The 23722-nt window shown below is 35.6% G+C and overlaps 3 protein-coding genes across 4 annotated transcripts in view; 1 reads left to right on the top strand and 2 right to left on the bottom strand.

Moving 5' to 3' along the window:
* LOC130216088 (cytochrome c oxidase assembly protein COX14 homolog) overlaps window positions 1-2113 on the bottom strand; it is a 3677-nt gene extending 1564 nt beyond the window's left edge. The window contains exon 1 of the mRNA XM_056447979.1: window positions 2024-2113. The gene's annotated coding sequence lies outside the window, so the exon portion shown is untranslated. The remainder of the gene's footprint in view (window positions 1-2023) is intronic.
* Window positions 2114-2191: 78 nt separating this feature from the next.
* LOC130216087 (pre-miRNA 5'-monophosphate methyltransferase) lies at window positions 2192-5775 on the top strand. Its single transcript, XM_056447978.1, has 2 exons — window positions 2192-2572; window positions 4988-5775. Exons 1-2 carry the CDS (start codon window positions 2369-2371, stop codon window positions 5546-5548), a joined length of 765 nt encoding a protein of 254 aa, XP_056303953.1. The 5' UTR covers window positions 2192-2368; the 3' UTR covers window positions 5549-5775.
* A 2484-nt stretch (window positions 5776-8259) lies between these two features.
* Window positions 8260-22619, bottom strand: si:dkey-222f2.1 (keratin, type II cytoskeletal 8). Of its 2 annotated transcripts, none has more exons than XM_056447969.1 (9): window positions 22195-22619; window positions 18168-18376; window positions 16677-16737; window positions 16129-16224; window positions 12706-12870; window positions 12429-12545; window positions 9290-9510; window positions 9128-9174; window positions 8260-8556 (listed from the first exon to the last, which is right to left on the bottom strand). In XM_056447969.1, exons 1-9 carry the CDS (start codon window positions 22480-22482, stop codon window positions 8453-8455), a joined length of 1308 nt encoding a protein of 435 aa, XP_056303944.1. In that variant the 5' UTR covers window positions 22483-22619; the 3' UTR covers window positions 8260-8452. The 2 variants fall into 2 exon arrangements, with proteins under 2 accessions (XP_056303944.1, XP_056303943.1); XM_056447968.1 differs by having other exon boundaries at window positions 8262-8556; window positions 12429-12554; window positions 22195-22575.
* Between the last annotated feature and the right edge of the window lie 1103 nt (window positions 22620-23722).

Here is a 23722-nt window from a genome sequence, read left to right as displayed (position 1 = left end):
AGCTTGGACGTGTTGTGTGTTCAAAGATGCTCTTCTTCAGACCTTGGTTGTAACGAGTGGTTATTTGAGTTACTGTTGTCTTTCTATCAGCTGGAACTAGTCTGGCCATTCTCCTCTGGCATCAACAAGACATTTGCGCCCACAGAACTGCCGCTCACTGGATATTTCCTCTTTGTCGGATCATTCTCTGTAAACCCTAGAGATGGTTGTGCGTGAAAACCCAGTAGATCAGCAGTTTCTGAAATACTCAGACTAGTCTGGCACCAGAAACCATGCCACATTCAAAGTCTCTTTAATCCCCTTTCTTCCCCATTCTGATGCTCGGTTTGAACTGCAGCTGATCGTCTTGACCACGTCTACATGCCTAAATGCATTGAGTTGCTGCCATGTGATTGGCTGATTAGAATTTTGCATTAACAAGCAGTCAGACAGGTGTACCTAACACAGTGGCTGGTGAGTGTATAATGTTTCTAATATTCTAGGAATGTTAGGAGAACGTTATTCAACCATTTGCTGACTATAACTAATGTTTTTGTTTTGGAGTGTTCTGCTCCGCAAGCACTGAACATTAGCCTAATGCTCCCATTTGGTTACCAACTTGTTATTTTAGAAACCAAATAACAATTTAGGTAAAGTTGGTTTTATATTCGCACATTCATTCAGTGACAACTTGTGACCTGTTCTCGATAGTTTACCATGGTACTTTGAATATTCAATCTGAAATCAATAGTAAGTGTGACTCTAAAACAATATTAGCATAGCTCATTTGACTGTAAACAATGTTGTACTTTGATAGTCATTAGCTGCTAATATGATTTAACCATTTAGCATTTGCAAATAATATGTTTGTGAAGTTATACTATAAAGAAGGTCAGAATGTGTAAATAAAAATAACTTTACCTCATGATAAGTACAAACTTTGTTTAACCAAAAGGTAACCATCCCAGAATGTTGCAGGAAGGTTTTTTTGTACCTTAAAAAAATTTAATTTTAGGAACGTTCTCCCAACCTAGAGGGAATGTTCTATTTACATTTAATAAAACATTCTTTGCTAACCAACAGAGAGTTTTATGCACCCTCAATACCTGCAACTTTTTTTCTTCAGTAGAGTGTTACAAAATATATATCAAAATTTTTTATATAATAAAAAAACATAGCCATTGCTATAAAACTTAAGCCAATGGCTTACCCATATGCACTCTGGCAGAAACAAAACTGAATACCTGTGGCTCCTGAAAACAAGCTTAATTTTATTTTTTGCTTTACTGAACACAAAAATTAAGTTAAGGGCATTTAAATTGGCTTTGTTTTTGTGAACTGCCCCTTTGAAAACCATGTTGTGTTCAGATTGGTAGCTGTTGAAAAGAAAACGGGTTAATTTTAGATTGAGGTAAAGTTGATTGATTTGGTTTTATATTCACATTCTGACTTTCTCTTTGATAATATAATTTCAGAAAAAACACTATTTGCAAATTCTAAATAGTGCAATCCTATTAGCAGCCAATGACTGTCAAAGTACAATCATGTTCACAGTCAAATAAATAGTGCTAATGTTGTTTTCAGGTCATACTTGCATGTGATTTCAGACTGAATATTCAAAGTACCATAGTTAACAATATAGGGAGCATAAATTGTCACTCAACGAATGTGTGAATATAAAACCAACTTTACCTCAATTAATTTTGGTTTGTGTTTCTCTTTTAATAACCAATTTCACAGTTATTGATCTGAGAAAAAGTGGGTCTTAAGCTACATATGAAGTATATTTAAAAGATTGTCTATTTTTGACTATTTCATAAGTGTAACAATGCGAAAGAATTTCGTAAGAACAAATAGTATTTTCTTTAATTTCTAAAAACACAATATCAGCATGAGTTTGCGTCTTAGATCTAAACAGCTCGATTAGTTTTGGCAGTGAGATCACTAGAAGTTGTTTTTTAATTGCCTTCCACATTGATATCATTGTTTAAGATCGTAAGTAGCACAATTTCACTGCAGGGATATAGAAAATATAAAGTCTTACCTGTTTATTTTCTAATGTAAAGTATGAGGAAATGCAAAGCTGTTCTCAATGTCAGAGGCAGGTGGTTAGTGCGCATGCGCAGTTCCTTTTCGTAACTCTATGGCAAAGCAGAAGGGCCAAATGTCGCAAATGCGTTTTTCTCTTTTAAAAAGAGACGTTTATAAACTTTGTACTCTAAAAGATAATATTTATAGTTATGTAAATACTCGAATATCGTAGTTTTATTGCTGAATTTGTATGTTTGTAACGTCATTGATTTGTGTATACTGAGATCAGTCAAACGTGGAACTGTTTACTTTCTAGGCTACCGCTCGCCTTCAGGAATTATTTTGTTGTTGTACAGACATGGAGACTCGTGTCACCCATGTGAATTCAGGGGAAAATGAAGATCCAGGAGCTGCTCCTTATGGAAACTTTATCAATTATTACACCTTCAACCCACCAGAGAATCGCCTGGGTTTGATACCAGAAGCGCTGCTTCAAAACATCGGATTCACTTCTGGCGATGGTGAACGAGTTTTAATGCTGGATGTGGGGTGTAACTCAGGGGTAAAAAAAAAACTGATTTATTCTTTAATTCTATTCTATTTATTCTATATTTTTTCCAATTTTGGGTTTAAATAATCAAATTACCCTACTGAAAAACATTATAAACTATCACAGAAGTTTTAATGGTTTCTAGGGGTGTTTATTGTTATAATGGTAATTGCAGTGAGTCTCTAATGGTATTTATTTATTTACTTCTATTGCTGCCATTTTAAAACCAAAAACTCCTAGTGGTAATCAATAAAATGTAATGATTTTTAGTGGTTACACTTTGATGGTTTTTATGGTAAATGTATAATGGTTTATTTTAGGGCTGTTTTACAGCAGAGTATATTATTAGACACTAATAACGTTCTTAGGTGGTTATCTTTAATTTACCTCAATATTTGTTTACTATTTAGATTTTCGCAGAACTATTACCTACTACTTACAAAACAATCTTGTCAGATAAATATTATAAAGTGTTAAAACCATCTTAAATATTAAGGAAATTGGGTAATTAATCAATATCAGATTTCCAAACATGTGAAAGTCATTAAAGGGAAGGTACACCTAAAACTGAAAATTCTGTCCTAATTTACTCACCATTCATTTGTTCCAAACCTGCTTGAGTTTCTTTCTTCCGTTGAACATAAGCAAATATTTTGAGGAATGCTGAAAAGCTGTAACCATTGACTTCCAGTATTTGTTATTCCTACTATGGATGTCAATTGTGTAGGCTTTTCACTGTCTTTTCTTTTTTGAAAATATATCTAATTTTGGATTCAAATACTTAAATTACCCAGCTGATAAACAATAGATACTGTCACATAAGTTCTACTGGTTTTGTAAGTGTTTTCATGGTTATGATGTGAGTTGGTCTGGTATTTATATTTATTTAGCCTCGCATTGGTGGCATTTTTAAACCAATAAATCCTAATGTAATATGATCCAAAAACGCATTTGAAACCAATGAATTGTACTGGTTTTAATGATTTCAATTTGATAGTTAATGGTTTTTATTGTTAATGTCTAATGGTTCCTTTTAGGGCCGTTTCTCAGCAGGGTTTATTATTGGATACTACACTTGTTACTTTATTTTTAATGTTCTCATGTGGTTATCTGTAATTTACCTCAATATTTGTTTACCATTTATATTTTCTCTGAACTATAACCAGGGTGCGAATTACAGGGGGGTTTGGGGGGCATTGACCCCCCCCTAATTAACACTTGATCCCCTATGAAGGACATCAGCTCTTTTTTACTGAGAGCTAATTTGCTCTGCTTTTCACTTTAAATAATTATGTTAATAATTTAAATTAATATACATTTTTTTATTAATAATATAAATATACATTTAACCACCCCTAGAACAATTCATACCACTGACAATGCATAATTAGTCAGTCTGCCAGAAAAAAAATCATTCAGCGGTCTGAAACCGGCAGATCTAGATCACCGATAGACAAATGAACAACTATTCACAAGACAATAAGTAAAATAGCTGTTTGTTTCTACATATAGCCTAAAAGTAAAGTCAAATTAGATGCATAGTTTAGCATAACCTCAGAAGTAGCTAATTGGATACTATAAGTCAGAATACACAAGATATCCCACAAAACAGTGAAAACGTAAATACATTTGATTAATAAATTAGAAGTAATTCAAACAGAAACACATTTGGTTCACTGAAGGGTGTATTACAAAAACTAACATTACCGAAAAAGTTGACCCCCCGATCGCACTCTGACTATAAGCTATTACTCATCAAACAATCTCATCAGACAAATGTAATTAAGTGTTAAGACTAGCTTAAATATTAATGAAATTAAGTAAATAATCAAGCAATATTATATTATCAAACATGGAAAAGTCAGTGAAGGGATAGTTCACCCAAAACTGAAAATACTGTCTTAATTTACTCTTCTTTCTCTTGTTCCAAACCTGCTTGAGTTTCTTTCTTCTGTTGAACATAAAATATTTTAAAGAAAGCTGAAAAGCTGTAACCATTGACTTCCAGTATTTGTTTTTCCTACTATGGATGTCAGTGGTAACAGGTTTTTGGCTTTCTTTAAAATATCGGGTGTTATGTTCAACAGAAGAAAGAAACTCAAACATGTTCACAATAATTAAAAAGTAAGTGAGTAAATAGAAAGTAAATTTTCATAATTTTTTGGTGAGCTACCGCTTTAAATGATGAGTATTAACAAATAATAATATTAATTATTAGTAATATTATATTACTAATAAATAATAGTAATATTATTTATGCTCAGCAGATCATTTTTTAAATTCTTTAGAACCTCTATTAATGGTGTTTATGTATTGTCATCCTAAATTAATGTTATTTACTAGTGTCCAGTTTGTTATTTCTGGCATTTTCAGCTCATAACTATAGTTTTAACCACCAAAATCTGTTTTGTTGTTTGCCCCTCTCAGGATTTGTCTGTTGCTCTATATAGGCATTTACTAAACAAGGAGGCCTCTGCAAGTGACTCTCCTAAACGAGAGCTGTACATGCTTGGATTTGACCTGGACCGAGATTTAATCGTCCGTGCACAAACCTCAAACCCCTTTCCCCTAAACATCCAGTTCATCCCCCTGGATATCACAGATGACACTGAAAGCCGAGCAGTGCTACGGGCCTATTTGGGGAAGTTTGGATGCAGCCGTTTCCACTTGTGCACTTGTTTTGCGGTGACGATGTGGGTGCACCTGAACCATGGAGACGCTGCTTTTCTGTCTCTTCTGTCTAGGCTGGCATCTCACTGTGAGCATCTGCTGTTAGAGGCTCAGCCATGGAAGTGTTATCGTTCTGCTGCGCGACGGTTACGCAAACTGGGCCGAAGTGACTTCGACCACTTCAAGGCCCTTAAGATCCGAGGAGACATGGCGGCACATGCTAGAGAGCACTTGGAAAAGCAGTGCAGCATGGAGCTGGTGCAGTGTTTTGGTAATACGTCGTGGGACAGAAGTCTTCTGCTCTTCAGAAGACGATGATGATGAACTGATTAATGGATGGATGAACTCCTCAGCCTTCTGACTATGGACAGAAACCAGACTCCTTACCCTTGTCTGGAATTCAAACATTGTTTGTCATTCAATTTAACTAACACAAGAGGGCACTGGTGATCCTTAATTTTGCCATTAATTTAATGGAACTTTTTATTGTGTGTTTCGGATTCATGCCGTAGTCAACATTTAAAGTGGACAAAAAAAAAAAAATATATATATATATATATATATAAAATGGGTTAATGGGTGTTGTTCAATAGTCTTAGGGCAACATTAATGAAAGGTTTTGATCCACTTTAAATGTTGAAATGTATGTATATGTGTGTATATATATGTATGTATATATATATATATATATGTATGTATATATATATATATATATATATATATATATATATATATATATATATATACATACATATATATATATATATATATATATATATATATATATATATATATATATATATATATATATATATATATATATATATGTATATATATATATATATGTATGTGTATATATATATATATATATATATATATATATATATATACACACACAAATATGTATATGTGTATATGTGTGTGTATATATATATATATATATATATATATATATATATATATATGTATATGTATATGTATATGTATATGTATATGTATATATATATATATGTATATGTATATATATATATGTATATGTATAAATATATATGTATATATATATATGTATATGTATATATGTATATGTATATATATATATATATATATATATATATATATATATATATATATATATATATATATATATATATGTATCTATATATATATATATATATATGTATATATATATATATATATATATATATGTATATATATATATATATATATATATGTATATATATATATATATATATATATATATATATATATATATATATATATATATATATATATATATATATATCGTAACCATAGAAATACATGGTTCTATCTGACATTTTTGTCAATTGAGTTATTGACATATTCTTAATAAATGACAACTTTACATTATATGATGTTTTTTATAAGTTGTTTACGTTTTAAGATTTTTTATTTAAAAAACAAATGTTACACACATACTGTTTGCTATGTGATATGCAAATATTGAAGCTCAATATCTCAAAATCATTCAGAACACAGATAGAACCTTATAATTCCAAGGTGACGAGATATATATGGCATTATTAATTTGCCATAAACATATTTTAGCCCATGCTCTTAATTTTGTATTGCAATAAATGCTATATTTAATGCTTTAATGACAAAGAATGTTTTGGTCTTTTGTCTACATAGGCCTATAAATAATATTCTTATTTTGTATTTTACACAAAGTTTCAACAGCTCATTTTACTAGGTAACGTGAATACTTATTTGTTTAGCCAAATTAATTTACCATTTGACATGAGATACTAAGACGCATTAATAATTAATCCAGTATTATTATTGTTGTTGTTGTTACAAAGATCAGAATTCGGCGCGCGCTTTCCGTCTGGGAGCCTTCCCGCGCTCTCGGAATTCAAAAATTACCCGACGAACAGCTCAACGGCTGTTGTTTTTCTCCTTATGTGTTATTAAACTGGATAATGCCGTTGAGATATGTAAAACGGAGATGTCTAGCGGAATTGAGCTGCTCCTGGAAAACTGAAGCGTCGCGGTGAGAAATTATGCCACTTATTCTAATAACTTATTATAAGCTAGACGCTGTGCAAGTAGCCCATTTGGAGAAATTTACCTTTCACCGTTCTTCTTCAGTAGCCATCGTATCCCCATTGATGCTTTTCTTAAACAGAAGTACTTCAGGATGTAATTTTGAGGGAATTTGGGGTTTGTCTCATTCGAAAAAATGTAAACCCTTGTTGAAAATGATAGGAAGACGACGATTTGTTCTAAAATTACTCTAGTTTTCGTCGCTACGATAGTTCACTTGTTACTTGTGCAATAGATACAGTAGAACTAAAAAAATAAAACATAGTTTTACCTTAACGTAAACTGTAGCCTATTCTAAAAGCTGTTTTTTGGTGATTGTGTGACGTTATAAAGCAATTCTTGAGATCAGAGAGCATCAAGGACATTATGAGAAATGTCATGAAGTCAAGTTTTGCTGTGCCAGTGAACACAGACTGTCCTGTAAGTGTATCTGCCTGTAGCCAAAAGATAAATGACTATTTTTAAGTTTCAACAGGTTTCACAGGAAGAAATGCTCCAATTGCACTGGTTTTATTTTTCAGACATTCTCCTTTCTACACTGTATAGCAAGGTAAGTAATTTTTCTGCTGTGCTGTATTGTTTTTTTTTTCCTATTTTTTAAAATGTTGGACTCTCTGGACTGCAAATGTTGAAATGTAATGTATTTGTTTAAGTTGTGTATTAGTTTGTAGGTATATCTACGTGAATTTATAGTTATTACATATTTATATTGTTTTAAATAACTAACAAATCAGTATTAAAAAAAATGAAAAGCTTAAATTTCCATTTTTGGGCTGTAGTTGGAGCCTTGTTTAACATTAACTCAATTGAGTAAATCACATAATAAAACATAATTTTGCTTGTCAGATTATCATGTGTTGTAAGAGTAAAGGACCACGTGCAAGTTTATCCAACTAAGTTAAATTCTTTATATTGAATATCACAATTAACATTGAGTATATAAATTGAATATAATATATATGTGTATAATAAGAATCAGGTACAAGGTTCACGATCTTTCAACAACAAAAAAAGTAATTGCAGATTAATGTCATTGATTCATAGAAAGACAAACTACTCATGTGTATATATATATATACTTAAACATATAATGAACTATTAGGTATAATATAGCAATTTTTGTTTATGCTTAACACTTCAGTGAGTGCTGAATCTGGTGCTGTTTCTTGTTTCAGTAGTCTTGATAACTATTTTAGGTGATGGAGAGCTGTTCTGCTGAAAACCATTCATCCCCTTGGAGCCTGTGACGAAAAATAGAAGCAATATTCAGAGTATGTACGAAGGTAACATTGTCAACATAAAATGCCATTTGTGACCCATTTTGCTACCATGACATTGAATATTAATGGTGTGCAGCAAGCTTAATATAAAAGTATAGACTGACGGTGCACATTTCTGAGAGAGATTTTAACAAGGAAGTGGATGGAGATGTTTAAAATGATCTACAGGTGAAGTCAAAGTAATTAGCTCACCTGTGAAATTGTTATTCTTTTTAAAATATTTCCCAAATGCTGTTGATGAGCTACTAAAAATGTTTTTAAAAAATATAAAATCTGCTTTTATTTCAGCCAAGCGTAAACAAATTGAAAATAACATTGCAAATGCTTTGAAAATGTCTTTGATCTATCAAACATCGCTTGGGAAATATTTTTAAAAGGAAAATTTTGCCTTCAGCTGTACTAATGGAAATACTATTCCATGGTCAATATTTACCTTTCTTGCATTAACATGTGGACAAAGTCACGTAGAAGTCAGATGTTTTATGCATGTATTCTGGCCATTGTTGTAATGTTTAATGTCATTTAGACTCACTGTAGTTGGGAACGGCCTGGATGTTCACAATGGGCTGCTGTCCAATTCTGTGTGAAGTTTTTAAAAGTAATGAGACGGTCAATATTTATCAATGCAAACATTTCAGTTCTCTTACGTCGTACCAGAATTTTCTTTGAAAATAAGGCTCTATGTTTTTTTTACCTGTCTTCTTCGCCTTCCAGCAGCTTCCTATAGGTGGCGATCTCGATATCCAAAGCCAACTTGACATTCATGAGCTCCTGGTATTCACGGAGCTGACGGGCCATGTCCTGTTTGGCTCTCTGAAGAGCCTCTTCTAAGTCCTTAATGCGACCTTTAGCTTCCTTCACGGTCATTTCACCACGATCCTCTGCCTCGGCTATCTGGTTCTCCAGGTTAGCACGCTAAATTGATCGCAGCATTGAGAGTTATTAATAGAGCTGTCTTGAAAAATCACTTGAGAATTTGATTCTGTGATTTACAAATACATCACTGTTGTCTCTTGAATCAATTCTGAGCTTAGGTTTAACAGTAGATAGCGCTGTATGCTTTACAAACGTACCATACTCTGCTTGCGTCCAATTCCTTGCATATACCACATTATCCTAAAATAATCATTACTAAAGTTAGGAAAGATTTAGGTAAGTGAATTGTAAGAATGTTCAAAGTGAGCTTGTTTACGCACAAGCATTTCTTGTTAGCATTTGAGTGTGTGGTTAAAAACTCTCCTAGAGCACTATCTGCTGTTAAAAACTAGCCTAGACCACCGTCTACTGTTAAAACTAGCATGGAAAACTAGCCTAGAGTGCCATCTATTGTTAAAAACTAGCAAAGAGCACTGACTTCTGTTAAAAACTAGCCTAGAGCACGTCTGTTGTTAAAACTAGCCTGGAAAACTAGCCTAAAGTGCCATCTATTGTTAAAAACTTGCAAAGAGCACTGACTTCTGTTAAAAACTAGCATAGAGCACGTCTGCTGTTAAAACTAGCCTGGAAAACTAGCCTAGAGCGCCATCTATTATTAAAAACTAGCAAAGAGCACTGACTTCTGTTAAAAACTAGCCTAGAGCACGTCTGCTGTTAAAACTAGCCTGGAAAACTAGCCTAAAGTGCCATCTATTGTTAAAAACTAGCAAAGAGCACTGGCTTCTGTTAAAAACTAGCATAGAGCACGTCTGCTGTTAAGACTAGCCTGGAAAACTAGCCTAGAGTGCCATCTATTGTTAAAAACTAGCAAAGAGCGCTGACTTCTGTTAAAAACTAGCATAGAGCACGTCTGCTTTGAAAACTAGCCTAGAGTGCCTTCTGCTGTTAAAAACTAGACTACAGCACCTTCTGTGGTTTAAAACTAGCAGAGAGTGTCATCTGCTGTTAAAACTAGCCTAGAGCATCATCTGCTGTTTAAAACTAGTGGAGAGCATCATCAGTTTAAAAAACTAACCTAGAGCAATATCTGTTGGTAAAAACTACCCTAGAGTGTCATCTGCTGTTTAAAAACTACCCTAGAGTGCCATCTGCTGATTAAAAACTAGCCTAGAGTGACATTAGCTGTTAAAAACTAGTGTTGAGCTGCTGTTGAAAACTAGCCTAGAGTTCCGTCTGCTGGTAAAAACTAGCCTAGAGCGTCATCTGCTGTTTAAAAACTAGCCTAGAGCGCCATCTGCTGATTAAAAACTAACATTTAGCACCATCTGATGTTTAAAAACTAGCCTAGAGCACCATCAGCTGTTAAAAAGTAGCCTAGAGTGACATTAGCTGTTAAAAACTAGTGTTGAGCTGCTGTTGAAAACTAGCCTAGAGTTCCGTCTGCTGGTAAAAACTAGCCCAGAGCGTCATCTGCTGTTTAAAAACTAGCCTAGAGCGCCATCTGCTGATTAAAAACTAAACTAGAGCACCTTCTGTTGTTTAAAAACTAGCCTAGAATGCAATCTGCTGAGAAAAAGTAGCGTACAGCGATATCTGCTGTTAAAAACTACCCTAGAGCTCCATCTGCTGTTTCAAAACAAGCGTTGAACACCATTTGCTCTTTAAAACTAGCCTAGAGTGTCACTAGTTTTTAAAAACTAGCCTACAGCGCTGTCTGCTGGTAAAAACTAACCTGAAGCGCCATCAACTGTTTAAAAACTAGCTTAGAGTGCCATCTGCTGGTATAAACTAGCCTATAGCACTATCTACTGTTTAAAAACTAGCCTAGAGTGCCATCAGCTTATAAAAACTAGCCTAGAGTGCCATCAGCTGTTAAAAACTAGCCTAGAGTGCCATCAGCTGTTAAAAACTAGTCTAAAGTGCTATCTGTTATTTGCATTTTGCCTAGAGCACCGTCTGCTGTTTACAATTAGCATAGAGCCTCACCAGTTTTTAAAAACTAGTCTAGAGCGCCGTCTGCTGTTATAAACGTGCCTAGAGCGCCATCTGCTGTTAAAAACTAGCCTAGAGTGCCATCAGCTGTTAAAAACTGGTCTAGAGCGCTATCTATTGTTTAAAGCTTGCCCAGAGCACCATCTTCTGTTTAAAACTAGCATAGAGCATCACCAGTTTTTAAAAACTAGTCTAGAGCACCATCTGCTGTTAAAAATGAGCATAGAGTGCCATCAGCTGTTAAAAACTGGTCTAGAGTGCTATCTATTGTTTAAAGCTTGCCCAGAGCGCCATCTGCTGTTTAAAACTAGCATAGATCATCACCAGTTTTTAAAAACTAGTCTAAAGTGCCGTCTACTGTTAAAAACTAGCCTAGAGTGCCATCAGCTGTTAAAAACTGGTCTAGAGCGCTATCTATTGTTTAAAGCTTGCCCAGAGCGCCATCTGCTGTTTAAAACTAGCATAGATCATCACCAGTTTTTAAAAACTAGTCTAAAGTGCCGTCTACTGTTAAAAACTAGCCTAGAGTGCCATCAGCTGTTAAAAACTGGTCTAGAGCGCTATCTATTGTTTAAAGCTTGCCCAGAGCGCCATCTGCTGTTTAAAACTAGCATAGATCATCACCAGTTTTTAAAAACTAGTCTAAAGTGCCGTCTACTGTTAAAAACTAGCCTAGAGTGCCATCAGCTGTTAAAAACTGGTCTAGAGCGCTATCCATTGTTTAAAACTTGCCTAGAGTGCCATCTGCTGTTTAAAACTAGCATAGAGCATCACCAGTTTTTAAAAAAACTAGTCTAGAGCGCCATCCGCTGTTAAAAACTAGCCTAGAGTGCCATCAGCTGTTAAAAACTGGTCTAGAGTGCTATCTATTGTTTAAAACTTGCCTAGAGTGCCATCTGCTGTTTAAAACTAGCATAGAGCATCACCAGTTTTTAAACTGAAGGTAAACGTAGCATGTTTCTTACCTGTGCTTTAACAACCTCGATCTCGCTCTGCAGACGGCTGATCATACGGTTGATGTCCCCGATCTCTCCTCTGGTGTTTCGCAGCTCGTCATTGTACTGATTGGCTTGAGATGACATCTGATCAAACTGACCAACCATAAATCAATGCAATATACCTGACACTAATTACTGTAGTCATTCGGAGATTCGTTTGTTTAGAAATGACAAATACGCCATTTCATTTTCTTAATGACTTGATGTTGACTAATAAGTTCATTACATTGCATTTTATGTGTACCTTGGACTTGTACCAGGATTCAGCCTCTTCACGGCTCCTGGCTGCGATCTCCTCATATTGAGACTTGACTTCGGCCACAATATGATCCATGTTGAGGTTTCGTGAGTTGTCCATCTGCACCACCACGGACGTGTCTTTAATGCTGGCCTGCAGTTCACGCAGTTCCTGATTCAGAAAGATGAGGGTTATTTATTTGTTGTTTAGCTATGCGCTTTGTCTTTTTCTAAAACGACTTGTATATTAAGTGTGCAAAATATACACACATTCAGATTTGTGCTGATATGTGAGTCCATTTTGTTTATTGTTTCACTTAGAATTAATTTCCGACGTTGACATTTAATATAAATTTAAACACTTTGTTGAAGTTAGATGAGATACAATACTCGTTTAAAAATAATGCTTAAGTGCTTATAAGATAAAATTTGTTTTATTTATTTTCTGTAAAATAAGGCAGTTTTAGATGTAAATGGCAACCCCGGCTCATTCTGAAAACATAGTCCCGTGGACGTTTCTGGAGACCGCGAAATACGTCCCGGGAGGTAAGGATTTTTTCAGTTTTTGGTTTTCGCAAATCCACGAGAGGCCGCTGTGTGCGCTTTTTTGCTTCTCAAATGTCTCTCGAGAATGCTGTTCGCTCCCGCGCTGTTCTCGCGTAAACCCACCAGAGGCCGCTGTCGAACGACCATCTGTCTGTCCGACTGGCTGAATGATTGACTGGGCGAACGGCCAGTCGGCCGGCCGACCCACCCTCCTCCTTCCCTGAACCCAACCAATTTTACCGATTGACCCGCCCACTTACTTCCCTAAACCCAACCAACAATTTACAAAAGCTGTCCAGAAAAAGAAAAGCTCTCGTCTGATTTTTACCACGTTTTCAGATTTTACCACATTCTCACCCTGTTATGAACTTGTTCACTTTATTTCTTGGATTCTGTTTTAGTCTTACCTGATTTCTGGAACCGCTCTTCCCCGGACTCGATCCCGGTCGTCGTCGGGGTCTGCTCCTCTCTGCGTCTCAAGTCCGCAGATGTACAGGACGAGCTAAATGGACAAACTGATTGCAGCGGGAAAGCCCTCCACACGAAGGTTAGCGGTCAGCCGGTAAGCGCTAAAAGAGATGGCGTCATACCGCCCCGCAGCGTTCGCTTAAAAAATGAATTGCAGCCATACGTACCTCCTGCTACATTATTTGCAGTCTCCAGAAACGTCCATGGGACTATGTTTTCAGAATGAGCCTGGGTTGGTAAATGTATGTATGTGCATATGTAGAGTTGACAAAACGATTTCCCCTTTAATAAAATTGTACGTTTTCAGTTTTTTTTTTTTCATTTATTTCCCAAGCGCTGTTTATCAGAGAGATTTTTTTTTCAACACATTTTTTTAAAAACATAATAAACTAAATTTCTAATAATTTCATTTGCCACAGTACATAATATTTTATAAGTTACTAATTTTTAGGTTAAAGTGGCATTTAAATATCTATTTAAAAATGTTATTCGATGTTTGACGTTATCTTACTGAAACACGAAGAGAGGGTGGGACATAGAGTAGCTCCTCCCTTTTTTAAATCACAGCTCTGCCAGTGAGAGTGGTTGAGTGCATCAAATAAAAAGCTAATGCAGTGCTTCTAACAGGTTTGAAATATACTTGCGATGCTAGCCGGATTGAAACACACCTTTTACCCACATCACATAAATAGTTAACTGTATGCGACAAACACAACATAATTTCATTTTTAATAATAATTGTATTTATTGTGACACTTTTCTTGTCAATGGGTTAAAGAAAAAAAAGACTTAATGAAATAAAAACTAATTAAAATAATACTAAATAAAAAAGAAATACTTTTATGCTATTCAGGAGCCATGTGCACCCACTGACAGGTAAAATCTCTCTCTTCTCTCTTCAAAGCAAACTTGAATGCCAAAGCATTTTAGATGTGTATATAAAATAGCCTATTAAATATATTAACAATCAAATTAATAAAATGATCAGCAAAATGACAGAAAAGTTCATAAAAACAGACATTCTCTAAACATTTTCATAATTGCAAGACTAACGTGAGTATAATTTTTTAAAATAAGGCAAATGCATTGATTAACCATTACTAATGGTGTACATATATTTTGCAGCCAGTTTAGATGTCATTTCGTCCTCTCTGAGTATATAGTAAAGTTTTTATGACTCATTTAGATTAATTTATCATTTACTTTTCCTCTTGGTATCGCGGCTGTGCGTGCGCTGTCAGCTGTGAATGTAGTCTTTAAAAAAAGGTATTGGAGAAACGCACACAAGCTTTAGAAAGCGAAAGCAAAAGCTAAATTCCGAAGATTTAGAAACCCGAGCCGGACAAATATTTTAAGTCTCAAAAATGCTTGTCTTTGGGTCTGAAGGGCAAGTGAAACTGTCTGCACGATTGTTGACAGGTCTCACGGGCACAGAACGAAACTGGTAAATGAGAGATTTTCCACTACTTAATCGATTGCGGATGTTTGGTTATATTGAGCGGATACAAAGAGTGTATAAGGATGTTAATAATAGTACAAAAAAATGTGTCAGTGCAATAGCCTAGTGGTTAGCGCACTGACATAAGGTGGCATCCCGACATCAGGGCATCCCGAGTTCGAATCCCGGCTCGTGGACATTTCCCGTCCCTACCCCCTCTCTCTCTCCCACTTCGCTTCATGTCTGTAAAACTGTCCTCTCCGCCTAATAAAGGCAAAAAGGCCAAAAATAAATCTTAAAAAAAAAAAAAAATTTGTCACTAAATATAATTGGGCGGCTGTTAATATACCAGGGAGGCCCGCCCAAGTAAAGTCTATGTGTGGGAAGCACTGAAATGAGAACCTTCTTGAAGGGGGCGGGGCATGTCAGATACTAGAGAGCATTTGATTGGTCAGAAGATTTGATGAGAAACTGAAGTATGAGGTGACCTGAAATGAAATTGTTGATCCATTAGGTGAAAGTGACAAACTTGAAGTTTTATTTCTTCTAAATGCAAATTTTATGACTTTTTTTTAGCACACTAGCTTATAGATATCCTTTAAGACTAACATAATGATATACTAACTTAAAAAAAAACAAAAATAAACTTTATTTTAATTTTACGGGACCTTTAAAAGCTCAACTGGTTAGTTCGGAAAGTCATTGGACAACATTGGTTTGTTCTGTAGACAATCAAAAAAACATTTCTTAAGAGGGCTAATAATATTGCGCACTTAACAGTTTTTACTTTTTAAATATGTTTTTTTTATTCCAGCCCAGCTAAAAGCAACAAGACTTTACCCATAAGAGCATTACATTAGAAAGTACTGTGAAAATATTTTCTTATTCTGTTGAACAGCGCTTGGGAAATAACTGAAAAAGAATGGAAATCTCACAGGAGGGCTAATAATATAGTCCTGAACTGTATGCGTGCATCACCTCGTCATAAATGGTTCTCAGAAAGTTGATCTCGTCAGTCAACGCACCAACTTTGTCCTCCAAATCAGCTTTCACCAGATACGCCGAGTCTACATCCTGCGGGACACATAGCACTCTGTTTTTCCTCTTCTCAAATGAAACCTTGTCAAACTTGTACATCTTCCTCGGGCACTCATACCAACATATCAGTAGAGCTACATCGTGTACATATCCTTAGTATGCAAGTTTGACTTGTTGCTGCTCTCTGTAGGCCATTGAAAACAGATCTCCTCCAGTGTATAAATAATGCCGTATCCCCACCCAGGCTTTTGTCAATGGTGATTTGATCCCTCCAGACTCTTTACCCCTCCCAAACGACTCATTGTTCGCTCTCCTGAGCTGCTTTTATTCAGCGTGTTGTGAAAGTTTAACTTTCCCTGCTCCTGAAAGTCCACCTTTTTATTTGGTAACCTGCCCTAACCTCACATTGCAATGAGGTCATTGGTTTAAGTTTCGTAATGTGGCAAAAAAAAGACCGCTTTTGACCTTTGAACAGTAAAGCATCTCACCTTTTTCAGGATCACAAAGTCATTTTCCAGGTTGTTCCTTTTGTTGATCTCATCTTCATATCTGAGTCAAAGAAAATACAAAGTGTTAACTTTTGACAAGAACGCAATTATTCCAAATAAACTCATATTTTGGTGGATTTTTGATGATAACCGGTTCATTTATTAGGCAATGTCAATTCAAATTGTGATTAAATGACTTGCAATTTGGACGCCAGTGTCAGAAAGTCAGGTTTCTTTCTGTTTTTCCATTATAAAGCACTTTCATGAGTTCTCTCTAAAGAAGTCGCATTGTTTCTAATGCAACAATGCTGGGTTTTATTGACCCATTGTATTATTGGGTCAATTATACAGTGAAAATTGAAAGTGAAATTTAAGTTTAATTGAACGGTGGGTCAAATATGGACAAACCCAAAGTTCGATAGATTTTTTTTTTCTAATAAATGTCAATTTTTAACTCATTGGTTGCATTATTGACCCAATAATACAATGGGTCAATACAATCCAGCATTCAAGAGTGTACCAGTTGATCCTAAGTACTGTAAAATACAGAACTAAAAATAATTAGCTCAGCTACTAAATATGATCTCCAAAGACTACGTCGAATAGTTCGGACTGCTGAGCGAATCAGTGGTACAACCCTTCCTACTCCCCAAGAACTGTACTTATCCAGAGCGAGCAGAAGGGCTGCCAAAATCACTCTGGATTCCTCACACCCAGCACACTGCCTCTTTGAACTTTTACCTTCTGGTCGACGCTACAGAGCACTGCGCACCAGAACAGCCCGACACAGAAACAGTTTCTTCCCTCAGGCAATCCATCTCATGAACACTTGATGATAATAATTGTGGAACAAACATCACTACTGCTATACACTTTTATACACATATACACTTATTTAACAACACACTTTACATGCCAATTTGCACATAACAGCTGCACATATAACGTATGTAGTAATATACCTGTAAATACACTTGTCAATATGTATATTTGCATTCACTACTTACTTCTATTTTTTTTAAATATATTTATTATCTGTTTTTTGTCCTGTCTCTGTAATTCTGTTGCACTGTAGAAGCTCTGTCACGAAAACAAATTCCTCGTATGTGTGAACATACCTGGCAATAAAGCTCTTTCTGATTCTGATTCTGAAATAATGCACTGTACAGTCAACAAAAGATGCTTTAAGCAGGTACTTCATCAAAAAATCTGAAGAACCTGCTCATTTACTCTACCTTAAGTGGTTTCAGACCTTTATGAGTTTCATTTTTCTGTTGAACACAGAAGAATACATGCTGGTTGATGATACTAATCGACTTCCATAGTAGGAAAGAAAATGCTAAGGAAGTCAATGGTAACCAGCATTTTTCTAAATATTTTCTCGTGTTCAACAGATGACGTAAAGGATGAGTAAACGATGCCGGATATTTTCATTTTTGCTTGAACTATTCCTTTAAATGTTGTTTGTTTGTGTAGACGGAAGTGCTTTACTTGTGCTTGAAGTCCTCTACGAGACCCTGCATGTTCCTCAGCTCTCCGTCCAGCTTGGTCCTGTCGTTGTTCACCACGTCCATCTGTCTGCGCAGGTTGGCCATGTAAGCCTCAAACATGGGCTCGACGTTGGAGCGTCCTGGAGTCTGGATTTGCAGCAGCTCCCATTTGGTTTCCAGCATTTTGTTCTGCTGCTCCAAGAAGCGCACCTACACAGGTAACCAACCATAAATATTTTCGAAGTTCTATGTTATGAAGTTCTGCACAAAATCTAATTGGAGCCTGTTAATGCATCTATTTCTCGATGTTTTGTGTATTTGTTTGGAATGAATGGGTCATTTTGGATGATGAGGCATTATTAAAGGGATTAGTTTTGTTTACTTTTGGGGGATTAATGGGTCATTTTGGATGATGAGAAGTTTTTGAGGGGGAATTCTTTCATCATCTATTCATTCATGTGGTTTTAAACCTTCATGAGTTCCTTTCTTCTGTTGAAAAATGCTGGTTGTTTGGCACCCATTGACTTCAATAGTAATTTATTTTCCTACTTTGGAAGTTGATGGGTCAATATATTCTTCGAAATATCCTCAACAGAAGAAATTAACTCATATAAAGGTTTAAAACCACATGAAGGTGAATAAATGATAAGGTAATTTCCATTTCGGGTGAACTGTCCCTTTAAAGTACCCAGTGTTATGCGGTGCAAACTGGAACAACAGGTGAATCCTCAAGTGGCATCTATTATATCATCAAGTAAATGTCACTCTATCTTTAAACCCAACATACTGAGATTACAAAGTTGACTGGAGTTTCCTGTCAAGAACAAAGAAGAAAGAGCTCTTCTTTGGCACTTTGTTTGGTTCACTGCACATCCTGAAAGCCCGGCCGCTTTAATTGATGCCCACCCTGCCAGGATGGACTCATTAACAGAGCAATATGACTCCGCATTAGCTGAACGCTAACACTCCGGAGAGTAGTGGCTGACCTAGTTGGGCTCTTCGTAAAACCTTAACTTCCAGCACTTTAAAAGCCGACCTGAGACCCGTGTTGGAGGACCCAGCCCTGCCCCGACCCACAACAGTGACTTGGTTGTACTTGAGTGCGATTGAAGTGTCGATTTCAGTCCGGCAGGCTCCTGGGATTCGGTTGCATTGTCCTCGGGCGCACAAAAGCTTCCTTCATACTCGCTGGGATTGTGCTGTCTTCGGTGGCTTGGTCAGATCTGACCTGCTTTTTATCAGGTTACAGGCTTCAGAGAAATGGGTCACGCTACAGAACTATCGTTTTCATGCGAGTACCTAATCTGCTTTCTCTTGAGGTTTGAGATGTTGATGTTAGCTGTTAGTGTTAAGACGTTATCATCGTCATCAACACTCTAGTGGCTTGAACATGCAAAGACCTTTACCTTTTCTTGACTGGTGCTCTACAAAACTCTATTTTTTTTTCGACTGACGCTCTACAAAACTTTTCCTTTTGGATTGATGCTCTTCAAAAATCTACTTTTTAACTGATGCTCTACAAAACAGAGCTTTTTTTGGACTGACAATGTATAAAAATCCTTTTTGTTGACTGACGCTTTACAAAACTCAACTTTTTTCGGACTGACGCTCTACAAAACTATAATTTTTTTTACGGTCGCTCTACAAAACAGAACTTTTTTTTTAGACTGAAAATATATAAAACTTTTTTTTTGACTGACACTCTACAAAACTATCATTTTTCTGACTGACGCTACAAAACTCATTTATTTGACTGACGCTCTACAAAACTCAACTCTTTTGACTGACACTACAAAACAGAACTTTTTTTGGACTGCTCTACAAAACTCATTTTTTTGACACACTACAAAACAAATTTTTTTGGACTGACAATCTATAGAACTATCATTTCTTTGACTGATGCTCTACAAAACTAACATTATTTTGACTGACGCTCTACAAAACTACTTTTTTGGACTGACAATGTATAAAACTATAATTTTTTGACTGACGCTCCGCAAAACTATATTTTTTTGACTGAGGCTCTACAAAACTCAACTTTTCTGGACTGACAATGTATAAAACAATACTTTTTTGACAGACGCTCTACAAAACTATAATTTTTTTTGACAGACGCTCTACAAAACTGATTTTTTTTTACAGACGCTCTACAAAACTGATTTTTTTTGACTGACGCTCTACAAAACTCAACTTTTATTGGACTGACAATATATAAAACCATCTTTTTTGACTGACGCTCTTCAAAACTCAACTTTTATTGGACTGACAATATATAAAACCATCTTTTTTGACTGACGCTCTACAAAACTCAACTTTTCTGGACTGACAATGTATAAAACTATCTTTTTTGACAGACGCTCTACAAAACTATCATTTTTTTTGACTGACGCTCTACAAAACTGATTTTTTTTGACTGACGCTCTACAAAACAGATTTTTTTTGACTGACGCTTTACAAAACTGATTTTTTTTGACTGACGCTCTACAAAACTATCATTTTTTTTGACTGACGCTTTACAAAACTGATTTTTTTTGACTGACGCTCTACAAAACTATCATTTTTTTTGACTGACGCTTTACAAAACAGTTTTTTTTTGACAGACGCTTTACAAAACTGATTTTTTTTGACTGACGCTTTACAAAACTGATTTTTTTTGACAGACGCTTTACAAAACTGATTTTTTTTGACTGACGCTCTACAAAACTCAACTTTTTTGGACTGACAATATATAAAACTATCCTTTTTTGACTGACGCTCTACAAAACTCTTCTTTTTTGGACTGACAATGTATAAAACTATCTTTTATGACTGACGCTCTACAAAACTCTACTTTTTTTGGACTGACAATATATAAAACTATCCTTTTTTGACTGACGCTCTACAAAACTCTTCTTTTTTGGACTGACAATGTATAAAACTATCTTTTTCTTTGACTCTCTACAAAACTATATTTTTTTGACTGAGGCTCTACAAAACTATAATTTTTTGACGGAGGCTCTACAAAACTATAATTTTTTGACTGAGGCTCTACAAAACTGATTTTTTTTTGACTGACGCTCTACAAAACTATAATTTTTTGACTGAGGCTCTACAAAACTATAATTTTTTGACTGAGGCTCTACAAAACTATAATTTTTTGACTGAGGCTCTACAAAACTGATTTTTTTTTTGACTGAGGCTCTACAAAACTATAATTTTTTGACTGACGCTCTACAAAACTCAACTGTTTTGGACTGACATTGTATAAAACTATCCTTTTTTGACTGACGCTACAAAACTAAACTTTTTTTGGACTGACATTGTATAAAACTATCATATTTTTTTGACTGACGCTACAAAACTCCTTTATTTGACTGACGCTCTACAAAACTACTTTTTTGACTGATGCTCTACACATATTGAGTTTCTCAATTTATTTTTCTCATCGAATGAAAAAAACAATTGTACCTTTTTGTTCAGACCTCTACCCCATTGCCCTCCCTGTTTTTTTTTTTTTGTTTTTGTTTTTTGTTTTTTTTGGCTGGCTCTCAAAAAAACAAAATCACAATAAACTTTTTTTCAATTGAATGAAAGACCCAACTATACCTTATCATGCAAATACCTCTACTTTATGGACTGAAGTTGTATAAAATATTGAATTTACTGTTTTTTTTTTTTATTGAATGTAATTGCACCTTATTATTCAGACCTCTAGATGATGGCCTTTTTTATTTGATTGGCGCTCTAATACTTCAACTTTTTTGACTGATGCTCTAAAAACTATTCTTAATTTAGTTTTCTCATCCAATTAAAGATCTAACTATTCCTTATCATTCAGACCTTTACCCTAACCCCCACCCTTTTTTACTGATGCTTTACAGAATCTAGTTTTTGGACTAGTGCTTTCAATAAAAAGTGAAAATATACTTTTCTCAATTGAACGAAAGACCCAACTGCACCTTATGCAAACATTTCTACTGTTTTTGTTGTTGACTGATGCTTTACAAGATATTGAGTTTCTCAACACTTGACCCAAGACCCAACTGTACCTTATCGATGAAGGTGGCGAATCGGTTGTTCAGCGACTTGATCTGCTCTTTCTCCTGAGTGCGCACCATTTGGATGTTGGGGTCGATCTCCAGGTTAAGAGGCGCCAGGAGGCTCTTGTTAACGGAGACGCTGGCGATCGGCGGCCCCAAATAGGCAGAGCTGGTGCTGAAACTGGGGGCAGACGCTCCCAAGGAGATCCCACTTAAACTGCTGTACCCATAACCTCCCATCTTCCCGCTGCTCCTCACAGAGCTGCTGGAACTGATGCGCTTGCTTCTCAGACTCATGCTGACAAAAAAAGTGGAGAGCTGCAGAGGTTTAGGATGAGAACCAGTGGGCAGACCTGAGCACAACGGGTGTCTCTTGGTGGAGAGGCTGGGCTTATAAAGTGCCACCAGGATGGGGTGGAGAGTTGATATTGTGGGAGAACCTGTTTCAGATTGGACAAACACACACACACACACACTGCTTTATCTGAGCTCCCGGATCGGCCGCAAGCACACGCTCACTCTCTCGCGCTCTCTTAGAGTTTCACAGTGCTCAAATTGCATCTAAATGTTTAATGTGGCCCTCATGATACTGAAAGCCCTACAGAAATTCACTATTAATATCATGCATGTTCTAGTTTAGGGCTACGTTAAAGGCATCGATCAGCCTAAAAAATATATATAATTGACTTTATTTACTCACCCTCAAGTGGTTTCCAGCCTTAATGAGTATCTTCTGTTGAACACAAGTGATGAGTTTAATAAAAAAGCTGAAAACATGTAACCATTGACTTCCATAGTACACTCTCAGAAATAAAGGTACAGGAGCTGTCATGGGGGCAGTACCTTTTCAAAATGTACATATTTGTACTTAAAGGGCCCATAATGGCTCCTCAAAGGTACTTTTTAGGTACATTTGGGCACTAATATGCACTTTTGAGGTACCACTATGGATTATTTGTGCACAAATATGTATATTTTGAAAAGGAACTGCCCCCGTGACAGCTCCTGTATCTTTATTTCTGAGAGTATAGGAAAAACAAATACTATGGAAGTCAGTACAGGTTTACAGCTTTCTTCAAAATATTGTCTTTAGTGTTTGACTGAATAAAGAAACTTAAAAATGCCTGAAACAAGTACAGGGTGAGAAAATGATGACAGAATTGTCATTTTGGGTGAACTATCCCTTTAAATAATAATCAAGGCATAATAAAAAGCCCTTTAAAAAATAATGAAGGCATCGGTTTGAAAAAAAATTACAAATAATAATATAAAACCCCCAAAAATAAATGCTTTTGCTTGAGCAAAATACTTTGAAATATGGAGCTCAGAATAAAATAAGACTTTTTTTGTGGTTTATATTACCAATTTGGTATGTGCTCTTCTGAATCGAACATACAATGTTTTTCTGTGAGCAAAACTGTTCATTCTTGCAGCAGCAAAAACATGTTTGGAGCGCCACCTACTGTTTGAATCAGATATTTCAATGCTGATTTTTCTGGTTTTAAAAATGAGAAATGGTCAAAGTATTTAAAATTAT

The sequence above is a fragment of the Danio aesculapii genome, chromosome 22 (assembly GCF_903798145.1).
Source record: "Danio aesculapii chromosome 22, fDanAes4.1, whole genome shotgun sequence".
In the NCBI taxonomy this organism is placed as follows: Eukaryota; Metazoa; Chordata; class Actinopteri; order Cypriniformes; family Danionidae; genus Danio; species Danio aesculapii.
This window is presented reverse-complemented; position numbering and strand designations above follow the sequence as displayed.